This window comes from Psittacula echo, assembly GCF_963264785.1.
Source record: "Psittacula echo genome assembly, chromosome: 1".
In the NCBI taxonomy this organism is placed as follows: Eukaryota; Metazoa; Chordata; class Aves; order Psittaciformes; family Psittacidae; genus Psittacula; species Psittacula echo.
Window position 1 is genome coordinate 74,960,726 of NC_137735.1, and position 25,018 is coordinate 74,985,743.

Here is a 25,018-nt window from a genome sequence, read left to right on the forward strand (position 1 = left end):
TAGTTCCAATAACTAACATTTCTTCATTGGCCACTATTACTTCAGCTTTAAATATTTTAGAAAAGGAAATATTAGGGATAAACCAAATCTAAACACATGTGTTTTCCACTTGCCCCCAAATTCCAGTGCACAAATGCTGTACTTATTTCAACAGCATTTTTAGTGTTGCTTTCAGAATTAAAACAATTCCAAACACTTGGAAATTAAACATATTTGCAGTGTGTCACAGAACTCTCTCCTGACTTTCAGTACAGCTCAGGTGACCTGGTGACCCCTCATTTTGTGTCCATTTGTGGTCTCTGATGATCTGGTTGCATGCTATCGGAGCTGAGAAGCTTGCCCTTATTTGTGACAGGAATTACACCAAGGTAAAACAATCCGGGCAGCTGTTTACTATTACATTTTATCTTCATCACAAAGCTTTTTGCTTTGTATTCTCAACCTTCCCCATCTATCTGTGCAGCAACTATAGTGTTATTCTCACTTCCAGGTGGTGCTGGGCTTGGTGTGCATGGTGCTCCCTTCCCAGCACATGTCAACATCTCCTTAAGTGTCTCAACATCTCAATGCCTTGGCCAAGATTTACCCACGTCTTGACGTCCCTACAAGCTGCTGCTGCCTCCAGTGACTTCCACTGCCAGTGATTCTCCTCTCGCTGTTTCTGCTCTCCATCTCTCAGAACGGATCCCTGTGGATTCAGGGTGATGCACAGTGATGGCTAGTTTGAGGAAGTCAACCACGGGTGCACGGATAACGCCTTCATTTAGTTCTACCCCAATCTACCCGTTTAACACAGTGTTATGCTTAATGTGTGCCTAAGGAAGTGGTTGACTGCTATGAAGCCATTTACGCCACGGCAAACGGCTGCTAAAAAGCGGGCAGGTTCCGGTACGCTTTGTGCTAAGTACGGCTGTTGTTCCGCCCCGGCGAGGCCGTCCGCTGCGGAGCGCCTGCGGGAACCGCCGCCTCAGCCCACCATCCCCTCAGGGAGCGCCGCTCCCGCGCTGAACTCTTGCCGCCTAAGCGCGGCGGCGCGGCCCCGCCGGCAACAGCTCTCGCCCCAGCCCTGGCGAGGGAAACTGATGCAGCTCGAGCGCGGCATGCCCCTGCAGCAGCGGACAGTCGAACCCACACCGGCTACCGATCCGCTACCACCTCCTCAGTCTCTACCCCGCGCACGCGCGCTGCCCCCTCCCCACCGCCCGCGGCCAGGGGGCTGTGACGCCACGGGACGGGGATGGGGGGGGGAAAGGGTTGGGGCGTGGCGCGAAGAGCTTCTCGCGGCGGCCTTCCACACCCCGCCTCCCTGGCCGCGCGATTCCCGCGCGCCGCACGAGCGCGCGCACGAGAGACAGCTGTCACCTGAGCCTGCTCCCCGCTCCCCAGCTTTCCGCGGGCGGTGTGTGACGTCAGGCGGCCGCCGGGGCTCGGGGTGTAGGTGTATCCGTTTCCTCAGCCAGGGGCGCTTCCCGCCGCCGCTGTCCCCGGGGGGCAGCGCCCAGCGCCCATTCCCGCTCCAGTCTCCTCCCGCAGTGTGGGAGTCGCTCAGCGCAGCGACCCCGACGGGTACGGGAAAAAAGCCGCGACGGGGCGGCCGCGGCCTGCGTCGCTAGGGGGAGGCATGGTACCGGGAGACTGGAATGAGGCGCGGCGGCCCTGCGGGTGGGCGGTCGCCGAGGGGGGTGGTGGTGGTGGAAGGAGCGGAAGGCGGAGGCACCCCTCGGCCGGCGGCGCCGAGCCTCCCGTCCCATTTTTGCTTTCCGTTTGGGGACCACCTTCCCCGGCGGGCTTGAGGGAGAGGCTTATTGGTGTGCCTGTGTCTGTCCCCAGAGGGCGCGGGGAGGACGCGCCAGCTGGCGGGCAGGAGGGCGCGGAGACAGCCCCGTCACAGGAGGAGGAGGAGGCGGCGACGAGGAGGAGGAGAAGCCGGCGCGGAGCCTCGCCTCTCCTCTCCTCGCTTCCCCTCGCCTCTGAGCCTCTTTGCAGTTGCCACCTCGTCGTCGCTGGCCGCCGGAGATACCGGCGGCCGCCCGTCCTCATGATGGCCTCAACCGCCACTTGCACCCGGTTCAGTGACGAATACCAGCTCTTCGAGGAGCTCGGGAAGTAAGGACGGAACCCGCCGGATAAGTCCCGCCGCTGTCGGGACGGCGTGGGGCAGCCGGCTCGGGGCGGGACGGGAGGGAAGGCGCGGCACCCTTGGCTGTGAGGGCCCGGTGCTTGAGCCTCGCTCAGGGGATGTCGCGGCCGGGAGACGCCTTCCTGGTGCTGAAAGCCGGTCCGAGTGCTGCTGGGCCACACCGCGTGGAGCGCCTTGGCTCCAGCCTTTACACACACCCTCTTCCTTTCCCCCCCCTGACAGCGCCCAGGCTTTATGTGCCCGGGGTGGGGACCCGGGCGGTGAGGGGGCTCCCCCTGGCGTCGGGGCGAGAGGGGCCAGGGCCGGCTGTTTTCTTAGCCGCGATCGCCATGTTGGCGGCCCGGCGGGAGCGGGCGGGAGAGCGGCGGTGTCATCGGAGATAAGGTGTTGGGGGGAACGGTGCTGGGGCTACCGCTGCTCAGTCCCCTTGGTGTGTACCGGTCTGGAGGTAGCAAAAAGGTGCCTTGCGCCCTGCCCAGCAAGCAGCCGGGGGTGGATTCGGTCTTAACGGCTTACACCCGCCTTTCTGACGGGAGTAATCTTAAGTCTGAAAGCATATTTTTTTATATATATATATTGGTTTTTTCTAATTTTGCCGACATCACACCTCACGCTGAAACCCTTTAGAACCCTCGCACCGGTAATATCAGTGAACGAGTTCAGTTGGACTGACACTTTGTCCACTTCTTGGTTTCCAGAGGGGCATTCTCCGTCGTGAGGAGGTGTATGAAAATCACCACAGGACAAGAGTACGCTGCCAAAATTATCAACACCAAAAAGCTTTCAGCAAGGGGTGAGTATATTTTAACCTAGTGTTTACCATGTCTTCTCCCCGTTTTTTGTATTCTTGTGGTAGGCATTAAAAAAAGTAATAAAAATGGCTAAAAGATTTAATAAATTTCTTAATGCATTTTTATTTTCTTGGTTTTGGTTGAGTTTTGTTTGTGGTTTTTTTTCCCCTTGGGTTTTTTATTTTTTTTTTCTATGTTAAATGTTTCATGGATTGACTGTGTGGAGGTCTGAGGCAGCTGTAAAGCATTTCAAGAAAAGATGTACAGGTACTAAAAGAATTTCACACTCTTCATTTTTTGTCCCTCTAAATAACACTGAATATCAGCTTGCAAGCATTTTGCAAGCCGATTTTTTTTTTTTTTTTTTTTTTTAAGGTTGGGAAACAATGTTTCCACTATAGCTTTTATTTAAAATATGATACAGTTACTGAATTGTGTGTTGGCATTGCATTTAAACATGAAGAAGGCCTATCCAACTAAAAGTACATGAGATAAAGTGTACTTTTACCTCATGCTAAACTTCATTATGAGAAGAAAATTTACGTTAAGGAAAGAAATTACAATTTTATGAACCAGCCACTTGTGAAGCAAGTCATTCTGATGAAGTGATGAACTGTTTTGCTGTTACAAGCCAGCAGTAACACCTGCTGTACAGCTTGTTTATATTGTCTATGTGATGTGTGTATTTCCTGGATAATTCAGTCTCAGGGGGATATGATACATTTGAGGTAAACATACACATGACAGCTAGCCTTAATGGTGATCTGTCAAGTGCTTGTTAAGGCCAAGTCAGGGAGCATCTGTGAGGATATTGGGGATTATGGATTGTTCTCTGTTAACATTACCTGTGTTTTGATGTGAATTTGTGGTGTGGTGAAGAATGTGGGAGTGAATAAGCATATAGTGTCAGAGTGTAAACCTGCTTTGCTTCTGATACAGAGAAACTGCTGCAGGTAAATGGCAGTTCAAATTAATACGTTACATTTAAACATAAAATAATACATATGACGTAGTAGCATGTTCTGGTAATATGCTTCTCATAAAGATGTTTTAACATTGTGTCGTACTCTTATTTTCAGCTAATGAAAGTTACGTGAAAATGTAATTTTTACCTTCTGTTGAATTTTAGTCGTTGTACTCTCACTGCAAGATTTGTTTTCCTTTATTTTTCAAAAGGTGCTTAAATTTAAAATACTTCTTTTCAGAGTTACAGATTTAAAGGCAGAGGGGCTAAGAAAATGGTAATACACAGATAAAATATTTCCACAAGTTTGCTAAAAAAAGATCTTCCTTTTTTCTTTTGTTAATGCAAAAATGTGGTCTGTTGAATCTTGATGTTTAAAATAAACCACCACATTCTATGTGATTTCATAGGTCTACATACCTTTTGACTTGGGAAGCTGTAGGGAGATCAGCACCAGGTCGCTTCTGTGCTGCGGGTTTTATGTCTGGTGGGATAAGTCTTGGAATGCTAGGCTAAAGTGATAATTTAATAAGTATACTATATGTTTTAAGCTTTAATTTTTGTACTGCTTTGACTGTGAGACAGGACCAGATTGTCCTTGGTGTAGTCCATCAGTGAGCGGAAGCGTATTTAGGAAAAGTTGGCTTTTAAGATGCCATGAGGCAAAATTCACACAGAGATTTTTCTACAGGTTTAGCATGTAATCACGTAAAGGAAGGGGTTACACTTTAAAGCTGGACTATGAAATACTCTTTATCAGAACATGTATGATGCCACATCCATGGAGGGAGTGTGTTTCCATCTCTGTTTTCAGAGATCCCATAAATCTCTGAGGTTTTTTATTTGTTTGGGGTCTTTTTGTGGTGGTTGTTTCATTTTTTTGCTTTCTGAAATCTACTGGACAGCTGTGGAAGAGGAAGCTTCATGGAGAAATCATCAGATTTTTATTAGGCAATTCTTTAATCTCAGAAATGGCACTTGGGGTGCAAAACCTAAGCGTTAAAAAGCTTCAAACTGTGATGCTTTTTCTGACTGGTAATAGGTATACAGCCTTTAACTATGATACTGGTCTCCAAATCTCAATTATAAGTTTCATTGTACTTGCATCTGATTATGATGAGGTACCAGTTCACTTTTGTGTTTTGTACTTACTTGAGATACCAGTTATAATGTCAATCTAAAGGAGTCTTTATTTTGCCTCAACTGAGAACAGTTAGGAGGTTCTTGACTTCAAAATGCATGTCCCTTGTTCAGTGCCTGACTCTCTGGAGGTCTTTTAATCACAGTGTTGAATTTGGGCCTTCTTGCTTGCAAGATTGAAGAACAGGAGGTGAAGTGTATAACATGGAGAAGTCAAGACTCTAAAGACCAAATAAAACTTCCTTAGTGTAGCTTTGAAAGTAAGAGTTATTTAGGTGGTTTCAGCACAGTCATGACAGTCCTTCTCTCTCCATCCCTCCCTCACCTCACTCCTTGGAGATTTATCCAAGTACTTACTTTAGTAGTCCTTCTGAACTGAGGTGCTCACCTGGTCACAGACTTAAGCCAGTGAAGGTGTGTTTTTGCCTGTTCCCTTGTGTAGTTACAGGGAAATTTCAGACTAATTGTGTGCAGACACATGGGCTTTGGTTTTAAGTTTGAGGGGAAAAGAAGATGTGCCCCTGCTCTAGCAGAAGTAACATTTGTGCTTCTTAGTTGATGATCAGTTATTTATATCTGGTGTGCTCTTATTTACAAATTGTAGTCAAGAATGTTATAAATTGTTTGTTATAAATGTTTAAATTAAAATTTTAAATACTTTAGGTGACAATTCCTACTCCATGTTTTTGTGATTATAATAATAGAAATAATAAACCTCTGTCATCTAAGTCTCTTCATGTCAGTATACGACCTTTTTATGGGGGGGCGAGGGAAGGAACATACCCCTCTAGAGATGCGTGCAACAGTGAACAAGCATGCAGAAAACTATGCATAAAATGAAGAATGTATGTTTACTGGTTCTTGGTTCTGTATAATTTCATCTGATGAGGTTGTTGGGATTTTCTTATTACTCAGTTTATCAAGTATGTTGGTTTGAGATCCTGTGTTTTTCTTGCAGTTGAAAGCAGTGTAGATAAAAGTGAACTTCTGTGAGGTGACTTTTCCCTTGTCTGTTCTAAATCCCAAATAATTAACAAATCATCTTTTTATCATTATCTGTACATCTTTTATCTTGTCTTTTTAGATGCTTCTGGCTTTGATCTAGATGGATTTCATACAAACAGATCTAATTTTCTTAAGAGGTTTGGTCCTCGTTTTCTGACTAAAAAAAAAGAAATAGATGAGTGTTTGCTTCTCTGATAATTCTTGAAAAGATCGATTACTAATAAGCTTTCACTGGGTTTAATTTTTGCCAGTAACTCATACTGACATTTTCTCTGTAGTGGCCAAAACCACTGTGCCTTTGATAGTAATTTGATGGCATCTGTGAGATGAGGATGATGTTCCAGTCCATTTTCTTTTCAAAGGCAGTTGTAAACACTGCCTACACACACCTCTCCTGGCCCATAGATTGCTGCAGCAGAAATATGAACTGCTTTGTTCATGAGCATAAGTAGTGTTAAGAGTAATGTAAGAATCAGCTGGAGGTCTCCACTTCTTTGTGAAAAAGCTCTTGTGAGCTTTCAGGGATGAGCCGTTCCATTAGCTTCAGTGAGTTGCTGATCTTTAGGCCTTGAAGGCTTCACTGGTTATTCATCTTCCTTCTTAGAAGGAAATTTCCCTAACCATTTTTCAGCATTTTCCTATTCTTCAAAGAAGAGAGGGTTTCCTCTGAGCTTGTGACTGCTGATGCAGTGCATAGCCAGAGGTGACTACACTGATTGTGCTTCTCTTAAACAAGCTCTGATGGGTGAGGAGGCTGGAAACCCCACCCTTTCAGAACTGTGTTTTAGTGGCATTATTGAGTAATCTTGCTGTGGGAAGAGTATTTCAGTATCTAAAGCTGTCCAAGTGAAGCATTTCATGATCCCTAAAGTGATTTAAAATACATTAGGGAAATGAATGACATGTGAAGCATATCGGGTAGTATTTTTCAGTGCTGTTTTTCATGGCATAGAGATAAGTGTTTCTATTGTGTCACTAGACCAACGTTTAGTCAAGTGGTCTGTGTCAGCCCGTGCCAGATGTGTTACAGGAAGACAAGCTCTAATAAGGCTTTCAGTACTCCACAGGAGGAGAAAATAGTTCTTCCTAATCTAGCTAAAGATCTTAATCTCTGAAGCACACATTTACCTGTGCAAGTACTTTTTAATGCTAATTTCTGTTCTTATGTACACATAAAGTTATTCCCACAAATAGAGTACTATCCTTAAGGGCATTTAGATGCCAGCAAAGCAGATTTTGTCTATGGGAAGACAAGAATTAAGCTTGGGTTTTCAGCTGTTTTCAGTATCCAGCTCTGGTCTGTTTCTCAGGTTAATCACCTGTCAGAAGCAGTATGTTTACCCTCTTCAGTGTGGTAAGAATGTTTATAAAAATGTTTTCCTGTTGTAAGGAAGCTTACCTTCTAAGGGCGTGGTTGCCCTTTTTTAATGCTTATGCTCCTTCTGTCTTCAGCTTAGTCATGGCATTCTTTTTGGTTAGACATAAATGTTGTGATTTAATGTGGCTGATTTATCTGCATATTTATCTGCAAGTATTTGTTTCAATTGCAAGTTACCATAGTTTTTGAGTCTAGCAGTTCTATCTGTTCAAATTGAGGCCATTCAGAAAGCTCAGAGCAGTAGAGAGCAGTCATAAAAGTGTTATTAAAAAACCCCAGATATTTGGTTAGGTGTTTTTGTTTTGAAGTTGTTTAGCTTTTGGTTTGATTTGACATTTTTTACCAGTGAGAATGAAGACTTTTAAACTTACTGTGATGAACATTGGTTGGTAGTAATTCCTTCTCAATTTAAATGAGATTTTAAATACATTTTCCTGGCAGTTCATAATTAAATTACCTATAGCAAATATTATATAATTTTGAGAATCATAGAATCATGAATAGTTTAAGTTGGAAAGGACCTTAAGATCATCTTATTCTAGTCCCCTGGGCAGGGACGCCTCATACTAGACCATGTTGTCCAAGGCTCTGTCCAAACTGGGCTTGAACAGTGCCAGGGATGGGGAACTTACCACTTCTTTGGGCAACCTGTTCCACTGCGTCACCACCCTCACAGTAAAGAACTTCTTCCTTGTATCTAACCTGAACTTTCCCTGATTAAGTCTGAATCCGTTACCCCTTGTACTATCACTACAGTCCCTGATGAAGAGTCCCTCTCCAGCGTCCTTGTAGGTTCCTTTCAGATACTGGAAGGCTGCTCTGAGGTCTCCACACAGCTTCTCTTCTCCAGGCTGTACAGCTCCAACTTTCTCAGCCTGTCTTTGTATGGGAGGTGCTTCAGCCGCTGATCGTCCTTGTGGCCTCCAGGCTTGCTCCAACAGCTCCACGTCCTTTTTATGTTGAGGACAACAGAACTGCACACAGTTCTGCAAGTGGGGTCTCACGAGAGCGGAGGCACATGATCACCTCCTTCAAGCTGCTGGTCAGTGCTTTTGATGCAGCGCAGTTATTAATCATGCATCAAGTAAAGAAATTATTTGAATGTATCTGTACCTCTTAGGAGCTTCCAGTTTTCTCTCATTGTGTTTCACTACTACTTTGGCCTGGACCCCTTCTGCACTTTCAGAGCTCTTTCACTTCAGTGCCTACAACAAAGGGGTTCTTGGGGACTCACTTAGATACTGCTTTCCTGCTGTTTTCTGTCAGAAGTTGTGAATTCTGGCACCAGTATGTGCTTCTGTTCTGTGCGTTCACTTACTGCAAGCTAAAGGCTTAACTGCACATCTAAACAGCTCCACTTTGAGAATTGCTTCTGTTGGGAGGAAACAGCAAGCTAAACAGAGGGGAAAATACGAGCTGATTAGCTTTATGCACTGTTCACATCTGCATTCTGATACTGAAATATGGATGTGTTCTCTTCCTCCTGGTCTGAGGGCGGGTGTGTTCCCTGGTAATGTTTTAGTAGTTAGGTCCAAATCATATTTCCAGATGAAAGCTTTCGGTCAAATACGGAAAGAAGGAAACAAATGCAATGGCAAATGCTTAACCTTTGAAGTAGATTGGTTCTGTCTTTTTGCATATAATGCTGTGCACGGAAAACACTGTTTTATGTCTGTGGCAATCTGAAACTACAGGTCAGCTGAGCTATTTCAGTGACTTCTGTCCTCCTGGATAGCAAGGTAGAAATACACTTGTTCCTGGAAGAACTGAGACTGATTTTCTGAGGGTTTGCTCCGCATCTAATTTCAAAACCTCTCTCAGTCTTAAAAACTAAGTGAAATAAAAATAGTGCTATTATGTAAAAGTCGTATGTAGGTTTCTAACCTCTTAAAACCAAATACTAACAATTACTTATTCAGTTTATCTGGTTATGATTAGTGGTATGTGAAGTCATCTCTGGGTTTGGTTTTTGTTAATTTTTTAAAATTATTTTATTATTTTTCTGGTGGCCATTTTGACTGTTGCTTAGAAGACAGGAGAAGGCTGTTGGGGTTTTTTTTATTTTATTATTTTTTATTTAATTACAAAGTGCCTTATCTGAGAGATTTAAATAAAAGTTAGCTAAATATTTTGCTTTACAAATGTAAATGGTGCCAAAATAGTGCTTTTCATTCATCTGTCCTTCATTTGACCTCCTGAGAAATGTAGGCTAGGATATTTCAGTATGTCAGGATCCAGCCTCCACCTTTGTAAACACTTATTGCACGTTTGTCAAATACTACGTAAGGATATTGTGCGTATTTTTTTGAAGATTATGTGAAAAACGTAACTTCCTCTGTTCATTGAAAAAGATTAATAGAGAACAAACCCCTAACTTAAAGGTGTTAGTTCCTTTTCTTTAATTCCTCATTAAAAATAATTATGCCTTGAATTTGAAGAAACATCTGCTGTGCTTTGTAAAGACACGGAAATTCAATGTCTGTCTGTTCCTTGTATGTATTGAGCTCTTTGTATATCTTTGTCTGCATGTTTGTGCAAATAACTCCTCTGTTTAATCCTAGTATTATGAGAAATGTCTTGTGTATGGTATCAGAGTGGAGAATTTGAATTACATGGTTTAGCATTTTCTTCCAGGGCAGACAGTTGCACTGTAATCCAGTGTCAGTTTCTGGATTGTAGTTGCCTTGTTCTGAAATGCAGTTCTGGTTGTTTGAATTAGGAAACTCTCTTTAAAGCTTTGCAGCCCTGTTAATTCCTGTTGCATCCGATTGGATGTATTGTGGCCAATGGCTTGATGTCCGGCTGGAGACCAGTAGCAAGTGGTGTCCCTCAGGGATTGGTGTTGGGACCGGTCTTGTTCAATATCTTTGTCGGTGACATGGACAGTGGGATTGAGTGCGCCCTCAGCAAGTTTGCCCATGACACCAAGCTGTGTGGTTCGGTTGATACGCCGGAGGGAAGGGATGCCACCCAGAGGGACCTCGACACACTTGTGAGGTGGGCTGATGCCAACCTTATGAAGTTTAACCATGCCAAGCGCAAGGTCCTACACCTGGGTCGGAGCAATCCCAGGCACAGCTACAGGTTGGGCAGAGAAGAGGTTCAGAGCAGCCCTGCAGAGAAGGACTTGGGGGTGTTGGTCAATGAGAAAATGAACACGAGCTGGCAGTGTGCACTCGCAGCCCAGAAAGCCAACTGTATCCTGGTCTGCATCAAGAGGAGCGTGACCAGCGGGTCGAAGGAGGTGATCCTGCCCCTCTACTCTGCTCTCGTGAGACCTCACTTGGAGTATTGTGTGCAGTTCTGGTGTCCTCAACATAAAAAGGACATGGAACTGTTGGAACAAGTCCAGAGGAGGGCCACGAGGATGATGAGGGGACTGGAGCACCTCCTGTATGAAGAGAGGCTGAGAAAGTTGGGGCTGTTCAGCCTGGAGAAGAGAAGGCTTCCTGGAGACCTCATAGCAGCCTTCCAGTATCTGAAGGGGGCCTACAAGGATGCTGGGGAGGGACTATTCATCAAGGACTGTAGTGACAGGACAAGGGGTAACGGGTCAAAACTTAAACAGGGGAAGTTTAGATTGGATATAAGGAAGAAATTGTTTACTGAGAGGGTGGTGAGGCACTGGAATGGGTTACCCAGGGAGGCTGTGAGTGCTCCATCTTTGGCGGTGTTCAAGGCCAGGCTGGATGAGGCCTTGGGTGGCATGGTTTAGTGTGGGGTGTCCCTGCCCATGGAAGGGGGGTTGGAACTAGATGATCTTCAAGTCCTTTCCAACCCTAACTATTCTGTGATTCTATGATTCTATGCTGAACTGAGAGTTTACTTAATTTCTCTTGAATCTGTTGCTTCTGTAGGTGCCACTGGATAGAAGCATTACCTGTAGCTGAGAGTCAAAAAAGCTGGGGAGGGAGAGTTTATGCAAATTTGCAAATACATCTGATTCCTGATTTAGCTTTTATTCTAGTCCAGGGCATATTTAGTTGAAATTGAGAAGCATAAATTGTGCTACAGCATATATTTGTCTTTTGTAGTTGGGTTTTTAAGTCCAGGGAATGATAATTAATATGCTGAGCAAGCTATTGCAAATAAGTCTGTGCAACTTTTGATTTAAGTTGGTTGTGTTTGATGGAAAGAAACTTTGCCTACCTGAGGATTTGAGGTAACTTCTATTACATTAATTCCTGGCCTTCTGTAAGTAATAGATATTTCACAGGAAACTTGGGAGAGTGAAACATGCAGGGTTAACTTAAAAAGCAGCCCCCAAAAACCTCTCAAAAGTAAAAAAGTAGATTTTATTAAATGATGGAAAGGTGATACTGTAGATATTTGCTTGTCAGGATGAAACATTTTGTCTTGCAATAGGAGGCTTTTATTATTCTTCTCACTAACCAAGAATTTATGCACTGCTGCAACAAGTTAATGTCCTGGTGATGCTTTCCAAGAGAACTGTCTGGCATACATAAAGCAAGAATAAATTTATGTTTTGGCAGTCACTTTCACCTTGAATGTAGAGCGTGCTCTGTGAAGAAGCTCAGATTGGTCATGTGGTTTCTTTTGCTCACTTACAGCTAAGTCAGTCAACTGGGTTGTCAGTTGGATGGCCTCTCCCCCCATCCTAAATGTGCTGGGGAGGGAGTTGACTCTTCTAATTGTGCATGCAGCTGGCAGTGCTGTGGAAAGCAAAAGCATGGCTATGGTTACATTCCACTGCATGTAGAACTTGACCTAAACCAATCTTTAGTCAAAGGTTATTATTTGCAGAATTAAAAACTTCAGAATCTGATCTGTAAGTAAAAATAAAATAAAATAAAATAAAATAAAATAGATATGAACTGCATGTTTGCTGAGTGAGCATGTGCATTAATGTTGACAGATGTAAGGTATATAAAAGAATAGAATACACCAAACCCCTGATGGTAAAGTTAGTTGACGGTTGTTAGGTGTGTGGTCTACAGGCAAGTACAGGGCGCTTCTGAACAACTCATCCTGCCCTACGGCCTGCAGGTATCAGCTCTCCTTACCTATGAAACAGGTACCTTGAACCTTACCTGTGAACAGTGTACCTTGCCCAGCAAGGGAGATGAGTAAACCTCAGTCTAAGCAGGGAGGATAACACAGCTCTGCTGTAAAGTTTCATCATCTTGGCACATGAGAAGGAAACAGAAACATACAGCATCAAAGCTCATGTCTGTGGCAAGCAATCTGCTGCATGTGTTTTCAGAACTTTGTTCCTGATTTAATTGTAGTCAGGAAGTGCTTGCTTGTAAATTTTCTGCAATGTGAATGGAAGTGTTGCAGCAACAGTCACGTTGCATATTCATGCTGCTGCATGAACAGATGGGGTTCCTACATAATATCCATATTTGACAGTCTGATGGGATTTGCCAAGCCTAAGCTTTCATTTATATTTTAACCTCTTGGAGAGATAGGTTTTGATTTAATCAGTCAAGGGAGGGCTTGAAGTTACTTGTGCTGTGTAGCAGATTTTGAGCAGTGCTTAGGTATGATTTTGGTTTGGGAGACTTGTAGGGATGATTTTAATAGACTATTGCTCATTAGAATAAATGGTCACCTAATTCAAAGATTTCCCTTGAAACCTTCCTCATTTGGCTGGTTTTATTCTTATCCTTCAGTAAGTGAAGATGTGTTGTATATTCAGTTGAAACATCATGTAATGTGGACAGAGTTCTGTTGCTGTGGTACTGCCTTGGAGGGAGGATTTTGTACTCTAGAGCAGATGACCTTTGGTTTCCCTTGGGGCAGTTCCAGGTGCTGCTGAACTTTGGTTACTAAAACTCCCTTAAGGACATGTTTTCCACCTTTCTTTTTGTAGAAAGATACCACAAATATTAAGTGTCTGCAATATGCAGTTACATTTCAGTATAGAATGCAACCTTCAAACCCTAATTTTTTTCTTACTGATGAAACACTAGAGCTATGAAAATCTAAAGCTCCCCTTGGTGCTTTTTATACTGTGTATACTGCTTTTAAAATTACAAAAAATGAAGCTTAGGTATAAGGTAGATTGCTTAGTATTACCTTTATACAGCATAGACAGCTATGAAACCGTGGCTAGGGTTGTGCTGGTATATGCTCATGGGACTAAATACCCTGCTGATCATGGCATAAAAGCCCCCTTTTTGAAGGGCTTTTTAGTATCATTACCCCAAAGGGGGGGAGGGGGGAAGGGGTTTTCTGTCAGATTTCTGCATTTTTCCGTGGTGCTTTTGCTGATATTCATCATTTATACTTACTAAATTTAGCATATTAAAAACAGTTCTGGTTGCTTAGTCTTTCAGTTAAATCCTCTCAGTAGTCTTAATACTGGAGAAGTCTAAGATTTATAAGATGATGTGTACTGGTGCTGGATGAAACAGCTTCCAAAACCCAGTGGCGTTGCTTTGTACCTATAGCACTTTATGGTATTTCGTAGCTGTTGCATTTGCATTTTTGGGGGAAAGGAAGGAAGGAAAAAAAGGTCACTGGTATATCACTCTGTGTGCATGTGTGTGTTACATGCAGAAAAAGATGCATCAGAGCTTGGCAAAGCTTGTGTGTACCCACAAAAAAAAAAGCTTGTTTGCTGTAGGAAAATGTTTCATGCTAAAAGACTTATTAACTAAAGTAATTTTACTTGTAATGAGGGCATGAATTAATGTCTTTAAATTTTTGTTTATTTATGGTTAACGTGATTTATCTGTCTAAATTAAGTAATAAATTGCTTTGAATGACATGTTAATCAAAACATGCAATGAGATTAGTTTTCCCAGAGTAGAAGAAGGTGCTAATGTGTGGCGCATCCACCCCCCCTAGGAGATGTGTGTTAATATTAGGCACTTGTGAGGACTAGATCAATGGTACAGCTCACCTTGCATACTTAATGGTGGTAAGTTTAGCATATCTCAGAGATAGTTTTAGGAAACCTGAAGTAAGGGGACTCATGAGTTAGGTGTATTTCAAATCTGTGGTGGGGATGGTGGGGATTTTTAACTCTCAAAACAGTGAGGTTTAATGTTCTAAGTTTTTTACATTATTTTGGTCGCAGGACATTCTTTACCCATGTAAATTTCACAGGGGTATTACACGTCAACAAAGCTTGTACTCATTACAGCACAAAATGGTTGAAAATACACTGTATTGTCCTTCGAGTAGGACCAATTTACCTCCATCCCTTTTAAATAGGACTGATGCCTTTTTTCTCACCAGCTATCTTGCTTAGATAGTTCTGAATGGTAGCAATTGGTCATATACCAATACTTGAAAGTCAAATTTAGTCAGCTTTTTCTGTTGTTGTTGTTCAGTGGTCTGTTCTTTGTTTTCCTGTTTCATGTGACAGATTCAGTCTAGCTAAAACTGACACCTTCTGCTTCCAAATCACATTTATCCACTCTCAGGCTTGTACAGACTAAGAACATTTGAACATCTTATCATCTGGGGTTGGCCTTCAGTGGAAAATGGGAGATAAAATGTATCCAAGGTGAAGTTGAGTCCTTCAACAAAGGCAACAATTTTACTTGGTAATCAAGCTCTATTTTAAAATTAAGTGGGGAGGTGAGGGTCTTGCTTTACTGGAGAGAGAATTTGTACTACACCCTTTTACTTTGACGATTTTTCTTATCTACATCCTGGATTTATTCATGGACAGTTCTTCAGACAGAAATTCCTTCAGAGAATTCTTCATCTTTCATCAGTGTATTTATCAAGGACAGTCTTGTCTCCGTTAACTATTTTGTTTTAACAGCCATCTTCCTTTAGCCTCCCTCTGTATGATGCTTGCCATTATTACAGCCATTCTTCCTTTATATGCTCTAAGCTAATTTATGCATTATATGTGGGTGTTTGAAATGGGGGATTGGAATTCACCAGGAAAAACAAAATTAGGTGAGACCTCATGAGTGGCTTTAGTAACCACTTGTATCTGCATGAAAGGATCTTGTCTGGTAAATTCCAGTGTTTATTTACAGATTGATACCCCTGATTCTAAGACAGATGCTGAAGGAATGTCTTTAGTAATTTCACTTCAGCTGTCCCTTTCATCACTACATTTCCTGTCACCTCTTTTACCAGTTTCCTACTAATTTCAAAGCTAGTTTGGTAATCTCCATTTTTACTGATCCCCAGATGTCTCATTTTCTTTGCTTCTGCACTTTGAACAATGAATCCTTGCAGAAGGCAATGATTCCTGCCTAGAAAAATCTGACAGAGTAGTGTTTTAGAAGACTTACTGTATCCAGCCTGATATGCATAGATGTAGATAGGTGTAGATAGGATTTTTTTCTTGGTTTTTTTTTTTTTTGGCACAGTTTCTCAAGATCACATGTATTTGAGACCAAAGACAAAAACCCAGTTCTTTCCATCACAGAGGTGTTGTTCAGTTCATGACATAGTAGCTTCCTACAGCCTGCCATTACTCTCACTTCTGTGCAAGGTTTGAGTAGAAACTGCTGTGAAAATAGCTCCATGAAATGAAGCTAAATTAGGAATAGTGTTTGTCGAGTGTTGACTTCTGTTTCTGCAACCGCAGATGCTCATCTATTCAACAAAATGCCTAAAAAAACCCAACCCAACTGTGCAAATGTACTTACAGCAGCTTAGTTCTTGTTTGTTTAAAGAAAAGTCGCATTGATTCACACACTAAAAAAACTGAAACACTTTAAAAATGTTGCTAATTATTGTTGACTGGTTCAGTCAATAAAATGTGTGAAATGGCCTAACTAGCTCAATATGGATTTTGAGGTTTTCCTCTGAATACATTGCCTGGCATTTTAAGTTTATTCCCCCAGTAGAGGCCACTTCCCATCATGTTTCTCAAACCCTAGTTTATAGGAAATTGATGTTTCATAAAGCTGTGAGAGTGGACAGTACTTCTTGAACAGGGAAAACGTATGAGCTTCTGGTTACATGAATTGTGCTGCATGCAGTTCTCTTGAGTAGTTTGTATTTTTAGCATTTTGTGAGGAAATTCTGGCAGTTACCAGTGATTATGTGGGTCTGAGGGGTTGTGTAAGAGGTCTCAGATGCTGCTTTGCTCAGGTATGCATGCTGGGGCTCCATAGAGTAGACCATTAGAGCTTTCCCTGTGAGAGGGCCTAGTAACCGTGGTGACTGATGCACCTCACTGCCCTCACCCTTCTGTGAGAGCTAAATGCTTGATGTCTGTCAGTTACAATTCCGTGGTAAAGTGCATCCAGAGCTTCTGGAAATAAGGGCTAAGTAGGTGGGTTTAAGATCCTGAACTTGGTGAACGTGTTTTGGAACAGAAAAGTTAATTATATCAAGTCTCCACAATCTAATCTTGGAAAGGAGGTGATTTTACATCAATCAACGGTGGCTTTGTATTTAGCAATACAGGTAAGTGTGACAACTAACACAGTGAATTTTGCTAATGAGTGTAAGCATTCATGAGATCAGTAGCTGGGTTTGCATCTGTCTTGTTTACTGTCTTACACAGAATTTAGTAATTTGTATTAAAAACTATATGAAATGGGGTTTTAAGCAAAAGTATTTATTAGTAGTGAACCAGACAGCTTCACATAAAGCCACATGCTGTTTGGCATAACCTTGTTTTGTTAAAACATTTTGAGTAGCATTTTATAAAAATGGGAGGTATGATTTCAAATGAAGGGAGTATTAAGCTTCCTCGGCCTTGTAAATATTCAGATTGCTTGACTGATTTAACTTTCTAAAGTAGATGTGTGTACCTTGATGTTGGGTTTGTTGCTTAATGAATTTTAATGATCAATCAAAAACTGATGCTAGACAGATTAAAAATCAAAACAACAAGCAAAACTCCTATTATTTTTAGTACAGTGTTTCGATAATTTGTTGAGATTCTCCCTGCCCCCTCCCTTTCCTGCTTCACTTAGAAGGAGGAAGGGAAAGAGGTCCCTACAAAGAGAGTAATGCTCACGTGGAGGGTGATTGACAAGCTGCAGGATGTAGTTCTACAGAAAGGGAAAAAAGAAAAAATACAGTAACTTGTTTCCAGTACTGAAATATGAGCTACGAATACTGAATACATGAGGTATGAAACAAGCTTGTGGTAGTTCAGAATTAATGGTGTCTTCTTCGGTAAATAATAGGTTTCTGTAATCATATGAGGTTAATACTAATATTATCAGACTTCTACAGCAAAAGTCAGTTGAATCAGGTGCATATTCTTTACATTGCTTAAATATTCAGCAGACCATGCAAATTGTATACAGAAAATAGGGACTGTGAACTATATACCAAGTGTAATGATCTGTGTACCTAATGCTACAATCACATTCCTTGCAAAAACCTTAGCAACACATCAAAGCTCAGGTATCTGAAGTTGACCCACTTGAATCTGTAATTCATAGCACAGTTACTGAACAATCTCAGCTGTGATTAGAAAAAAAAATCTGTTTAATTATATTTCGTGAATGCATTTTCAGTGTGAGAATGACATATACAACAGCTATCTGAATTACTCCAAATGGCTTCAAAATAGGAGGTAAAAGCCCTATGTAAAAACAGTTGTCTTACTAAGCAGAGAGTGTCAACTCTGGGAGTTTACTAGTCCCCAAAAAACCCAGAAGGTTTTTATGACATCACAGGATGTAGCTGTATAAAATTATCCATGTGAATTTGGGGTATTTGCAGACTAAATCTGCTTCTGTGCTTGCATGCTGGGATGAACAGATTGCAAGCGTATACATTTTGATGTTTTGTGTCTTTGAAGGATTCCCCCACCCCTCCCATGTTCTTAACATACTGTTTATTTCTTTGCCAAGAGAAGAGTGTATGAAGGAACCATTGAAGAAACTGTGCATATAGACTTTGTCTGAGAACCTCAGTAGATGATGTTTAAGCTCACGTACTTTATTTTGCAACTGTAGCAGATTTAATTGCAAATAGTCAGGAAATTCCACTGGTGGGCAATAATTTTCTTCAACTGCCGTAACCTGATGTTTAGTCTAGTACCTGTATCCTTAGTAACTTCTGGTGAGATAATAGAAGGATATAGATAGTTTCAGACTCTGTGCTGTTCATATATCCTTCTCATGCACACTTACTCCACCAGGTTTGTTAGGTATTAAACAGCTCCTGGTTTGAGGACCATAGTTCTCAAGTCGGATCCTTGAGGCAGTTTATAAAATGGGCCTCTGAGTTTGGCATGTGTAGGTTTGGTGTACTTTTTGTTTGTTTGCTTTGGTGGGGTTTGTGGTGCTTTTTGGATTTAAGTTGTTACATTGTGTCTCTGAGATGGGGCCCTTATAACCTCATTACAAGGTAATTAGATTATTTTAAACAGTCTCTCATACTGTTCCATTTGCTTGAAATGTGCTTGTTTTCCTTTTCTGTATTGTGTAAATAGTCAGTGGAATGAAAGTTCTTGTAGTTAAAATGTTAGAAAAATCCTTTCTTGAAATTCATACCTATTTGAATTGAATGTGCTTTGGATATATCTCAATTCTGGCATATGTTTTGACCAAAATAATTTCATGTACAGTATTTAAGCACCTTAAATGGGCAGTTAGTACCACTGCAAACTCTACACTTAACCAGAACTCTCCGTGAAACTACACATGTTTGGGCTTAGATTTGCTGTGGTTTTATATTAAATGCTTAATCTTTGAACTCAAGTCTGCTCCGATACCACAAACATATCGTTTGCATGTGATACTGCTTTCTGAAGGCTGCTCTTCTTTCACAGTAACATTTACCCATTCCTACCAAGAAAACCATGCTGCTATAACTTTAGTTCAGCTTTTTGAACTTCAGTTTGAACCTATCTATAAAAATGTGAAAATAATACATGGGGTGCCAGCTGGGATCTCTTGGTGTACCAAGGGTTCTTCCGTTTTGTGAGTGTGGACTACCTGCCATATAAGAGGAGAAGAGGTTGTAGAGGAAAGGCAGCATTGGCATGGATAATAGTCACCAAGAGAGAAAACCTCGTGGTTATTTTTAAAGGATTAAGAATTTGGAGGGGGAAGATCTGGTTATCTTCTCTGGAAGGTGTGATGTTCATTTAACCTGTTTACTGATAGTTTTGCCTTTTCAAGAAATGAAAATACTATGCTGGCATCCCATTATCCTGTCATTCATGTCTGCAGCTAATGAACTATTTTGTAGTCAACTATTAAAGGTTTGTCTTGAATGATTTTATATCTAAATATAACGCAGAGTGAGACTTTGCACTACAGTTAACATTGTGTGCTTACAGCGATACCTTTACCTCATTAGTGTAGGATGATTCTTCATATTTTCATGAGACTTTCTATGAAACAACTAAATAAAACGGCCCACCACTACTTCAGCCTGATTCTCATTAAATAAATGGATGCTCTGTGGTGGATTGTTGAGTGACAAGCACTGCAAATGCACTTGAAGTTTTCCTTAATGACTAAGCTTTCTTGCCTAATATAAAAATGAAGGGCTGCTCAGGAGGGAGCAGTGTTGTCAAACCTGTCATTGAGTTCTCAGAGTTGGTCTGAGTACTTGTAATGTTGTTCCTTTTATTGACTTGGAAATTTGCAAAGGTTGATTATAAAGGGGGAAAATAAATGTTTAAAAATGGTGGAAAAAAACTAGCTTTAGAGTTATCTGTCCAAAGACCTAAATAGGAACGTTTTTATTGCCTGCTTATAGCATTTGATTGAAATAGACTTTTGTCAGCTTGGACTTTTATCTTTTTGGGGGATGGGGTAAATAAATTATTGATGATTTTACAGTCCTTTGAGAGTGTTTGGATGATGAACTAAAAAAAGTAATTCAGAAAATCCTCTATTTGTTTGTTTGATGTGAGGCTGTCATCATTACCTGAATGTCATTGTTCTTTGTTATTGTAAAGAAAAGGAAAAAAACCCTACCCCACTAATAAAGAAGTCTAAAATACAAGCTTTTAGTGTTTTAACAAATGACAAACAGCAATCGTTGTAGCATTTTGGTAACAACAGTTTGAAAAAACAAAAAAAAACCAAAAAAACCCAAAAAACCAAAACCAAACCAACCAACCAGAAAAAAAAAACCAAACCTAGAAAGCACAATTTTCTGAGGTTTTATGTCTTCCTCTGCTGCAGAGGTGGTAGTTAAAAAGTTTAGTGTGCAACAACTCAGGAAGAACTTCTTTTAATGTCCTAATAATCGTCTGTGGAAAACCCTGGAAAGCTTTGGGCGTACAGCAAGGTGGAGATCTGGGAAGAATCTGTGATGGACTCTCCTTTATCTGATCTTTGTGTTACAAGCTTTGGTGTAGTCCCCCACATCTGTCAGAGCCAAAGGTTAGGGCAGCATTATCGGACAGTCTTTTGCTGTGTTCATCACCAGCGTAGCTACCAACACTTAAAATGGCACTTCTGTTGTAATCTTGTGGTGGGCTGTGTTTGATGGGATCATAATGATACATAATTCCTCCTCTGAACTCTTTGTTTTTCTGATTTGTTGTCTCAGCAGGATTAACTTTAACTTGTGGAACTATTGTATTTTTATACAATTGTACGCTGTCATGGACAAATGGGGAGGCAGTGCTACTAAAATGGCAGATGGCTTGCTTGTGCCCTCTGCCAAAGAAATTAGAATAAACAACCAAGTATTTCCTTTTACTTTTGATTTCTGATGTTTCTTTTAGGAAATAGCATGTTGTATTTTCACTCTTCTGTACTTCTACGATGATTCCCCTTGAACATCAAGAGCTAAATCAGGAAGCAGTGAATTGCCCTGGGAGGACTATAAAAAAATCACAGTATAGAGGGCTGATTTCAGAATTGTCTTTTGTCTTTTAAAAATTAGCACATGATTGAAATGACGTCAGTAATTCTGTTTGTAACACTGCATCCAGTGTGAAACCAAGCATAGGATTCTGAGGGTGATCCCTTTGCCAGCCTTGGCTGAATTCAAGGAGAATTGAAATTGGTCAGAGCACGTGGGTGAAAACTGTACCGTAATATTGACAGGTGCCAGCCAGTAAAATTGCAATTTCCATTCCTTTCTATAAACATGCAGGTAACTTTAACATTTACTTGTACATTTTTAGGACATGGAATGGCATTACTCAGCAAGTGACCACTAGAAGTAGTCTGTCAGTGCTTTATCCCCATTGAGCTGATAAGAAAATTGCAGAATATGTCACAAACATTTCATGTATGTATGATATTACTGCCACTCATCCAGGCAATGTCAAGCCAAATAAAGATCGCTTGAACTTGCCCTGTTAGTAGAGCATATTCGCTGATTGTAGTAAATGGGCTATGGAAAGAATTTTCAGACCGTCTGTTCAAAACTCCTTTCCATTCTCTTTCTTTTCATTCTCCTTTACAGCCAGTGCTAAGTAATGTTCGCTTTGCTGCTCCTCCAGTGAATACAGGGGGTTTGTGTATGACTTCTTCATGTAAAATTCTCGGTCTCTTTCTTGCCTCTCCTTTTTGGGTATAGAAAGGGGAAATGCTTTGCAGATATCACTGGAAACAGGCTGAGAAATTTTAGACACTTGGGTGGGGTGTAACAGAATAACAAACAAGATGACAGTGGGATTGAGTGCGCCCTCAGCAAGTCTGCCGATGACACCAAGATGTGTGGTTCAGTTGATACGCCGGAGGGAAGGAATGCCACCCAGAGGGACCTCGACACACTTGTGAGGTGGGCTGATGCCAACCTGATGAAGTTTAACCATGCCAAGTGCAAGGTCCTACACCTGGGTCAGAGCAATCCCAGGCACAGCTACAGGTTGGGCAGAGAAGAGATTCAGAGCAGCCCTGCAGAGAAGGACTTGGGGGTGTTGGTCAATGAGAAAATGAACACGAGCTGGCAGTGTGCACTCGCAGCCCAGAAAGCCAACTGTATCCTGGTCTGCATCAAGAGGAGCGTGACCAGCAGGTTGAAGGAGGTGATCCTGCCTCTCTACTCTGCTCTCGTGAGACCTCACTTGGAGTATTGTGTGCAGTTCTGGTGTCCTCAACATAAAAAGGACATGGAACTGTTGGAACAAGTCCAGAGGAGGGCCACGAGGATGATCAGGGGACTGGAGCACCTCCCGTATGAAGACAGGCTGAGAAAGTTGGGGCTGCTCAGCCTGGAGAAGAGAAGGCTGCATGGAGACCTCATAGCAGCCTTCCAGTATCTGAAGGGGGCCTACAAGGATGCTGGGGATGGACTGTTCATCAGGGACTGTAGTGACAGGACAAGGGGCAACAGGTTAAAACTTAAACGGGAAGTTTAGATTGGATATAAGGAAGAAATTCTTTACTGTGAGGGTGGTGAGGCACTGGAATGGGTTGCCCAGGGAGTTTGTGAATGCTCCATCCTTGGCGGTGTTTTAAGGCCAGGTTGGATGAGGCCTTGGGTGGCATGGTTTAGTGTGAGGTGTCCCTGCCCATGGCAGGGGGGTTGGAACTAGATGATGTTAAGGTCCTTTCCAACCCTAACTATTCTATGATTCTATAAGTGTGTTTGGCACCTTGCTTGTACTCTGCCTGACTACTGTAGCTCCTGCAGCTTCAGGTGTAATTGTGTTAAGGGGCTTCTTCAGCAATATGATATTTTTCTCTTGCTGGTGATACGGCACAAACATAGGCTTCACTTAGAAACACCACTACAGTGTAATGCATCAAAGACATGAAAGGGCTGAGACATAGTACAGAACATTTTGAATTAGCATATCTGAGTTTTAACAACATGCAGAAGGGGAACGTAGGCTTCCGTTTTAAGATGATTCAAACCCATGTGATCAAAATGTCTTTACCTTCAGAAATGAACTACTGGTGTTGATGGAATATGGTGTTAACCTGTGTTACTTCTTGGTCTTCATTTTCATATGCCATAGTAAAACATTCTTTAACTGGAATAATTTTATGCCATTAGTTGACTAAAAATAGCTCAAAGCAATATTCAGCATCTTAAGACTCAAAGGATGAAATGCTTTGATTAATATTAAAAACTCAGTGGAAAAAACTAGGAGTAACTGACATTGAAAACACTAAGGGTTTGGGTTTTTTTACTGGGAGGAAACGAACATGATGATAAAAGTTGAAACGCTGTTTTGCTTTTAGTCCTAACTTTGTTCATATTTGGCAACTATTTAAAATTACTGGTTGATCATGTGACCTACATTCTACAACATTCTTGAAATGATACTATTTCTGGCGGAAATTATTGCGAGTCAGGGAATAACATGCAGCTTAAGTGCTACAAAATACCTGTTAGAGAAATGAGCTGTGCTTCTGCCTGGGATGATGTATTCTTGTTTGCAGTGAGATTTGTAAGCGGTGCAATTACTGTTAGTGAAGAAGGTGTCGTGCAGAGGAGATTGCAAATCAAGCTCCTCTTAATGAAAGTCTGACATAGAATGCTTGCTGTGGTTCCTAGTTTTCAGATCTACTGCTACAGAGATGCCGCACATTCTCCGTGAAATACAGATCTCATAATGCTTGTTCACCTTTCTCAATGTTTTTGCGTGCTCCTGAAAGGGATTATCTTTGTCTGCTAAGCTCCTTAGTTGCTCTGCAAAGGCCTTTCCTTCCCAACTGTTCCCTCAAGACATTTATAGGTACAGCATTAACAACATATGCCTTCTTAGAGGGCTGAGATGGATATTTATATAGGCTTTTACAGGCTCATTTGGCTGCTAAGGAAATTCACCTATAGGGTGAAGATGCTCATAGAGTTCCATTCATATGGAATGATTTTTTCTTGTAAGCAGTGGCCTTCATAGGTTTTTTCACTCCTCTTCCTACATTTTTGTGTTCTACATGAGACAGTGGTGGCTTGTGAACATGAAGAAAATGCAGTAGGAGAAAAGAGAGAGGGTGAGGATGGAGCCAAGAGCATATTTGGGTTTTTTGGAAGGCTGTGAAAGCATATTAGCTGTTTAACTTTCCTTATGATGCTTTGCCATGACGCCACGAAATCAACCTTCAAGGGACAGAAAATGTCCTTTTGCAATACGGAGTTACTCAAAGAACACATTTAGACTATGAAGCAGGCTGTAATTGGAAAGAATATTTCTGTGTTGTAATTACCTGGTGTATGTTTATGTATGCAATCTCTTCACAAGAAACTCTTTGAAAAGATGACTCCAAATCAAATGATGCTTTTTGAATGGGCAGCAAAAATTGCATGTAAAAGATTAGAACAACAGTCTCTTAAAAACCTACTTTACTGAGAAGGAGGAACTATCACGTCAGTTTTCATTGAGAAGTCTGTCATGTAGCTTAAGGTCATTTTCACATTAAATATTTAGGCTAGTGTTCCTTCCACACTTAAGTGTGCCTGTAAGCTATCATTAGTTACTGTATAGATGTATAAATCTTCTGAGGAATTTCTTCAACTATTATTTCTGTGCATAAACTGTTCGTAAAGAAATGCTAAGCTGTTAATGCTAAGTTATTTTAGAGTAGTCTATTCTGGCTGTTCTTCCCTTTCTGGTGAAATTAGGAACCGTATCTTGTCTTTTTGGTGAAAGCAAATGTGTCATTGCTGTTTAACTTGTTTTAAAGCAAGTAAAAAAGGCTTCAATGATGCTGCCTACCCAGTAAATCCTTTTCTGTGCTTTTAGACTTTCTAGTATGCAGTCTCTTCATAAGGCATTTCACTGTTAAAGAAACAGCCTTGGTCTCGCTTATTTCCCTTACAAT

At 41.5% G+C, this 25,018-nt stretch overlaps 1 protein-coding gene across 2 annotated transcripts in view; it reads left to right on the forward strand.

Moving 5' to 3' along the window:
* Nucleotides 1–1,842: 1,842 nt before the first annotated feature.
* Nucleotides 1,843–25,018, forward strand: part of CAMK2D (calcium/calmodulin dependent protein kinase II delta) — a gene marked incomplete at its 3' end in the record, with an annotated part of 156,374 nt that continues 133,198 nt past the window's right edge. For both annotated transcript variants that reach the window (XM_080615159.1, XM_080615161.1), the window contains exons 1-2: nucleotides 1,843–2,106; nucleotides 2,839–2,933. In XM_080615159.1, coding sequence (XP_080471285.1) covers nucleotides 2,039–2,106; nucleotides 2,839–2,933 — 163 coding nt within the window. In that variant the 5' untranslated portion in view covers nucleotides 1,843–2,038. The remainder of the gene's footprint in view (nucleotides 2,107–2,838; nucleotides 2,934–25,018) is intronic.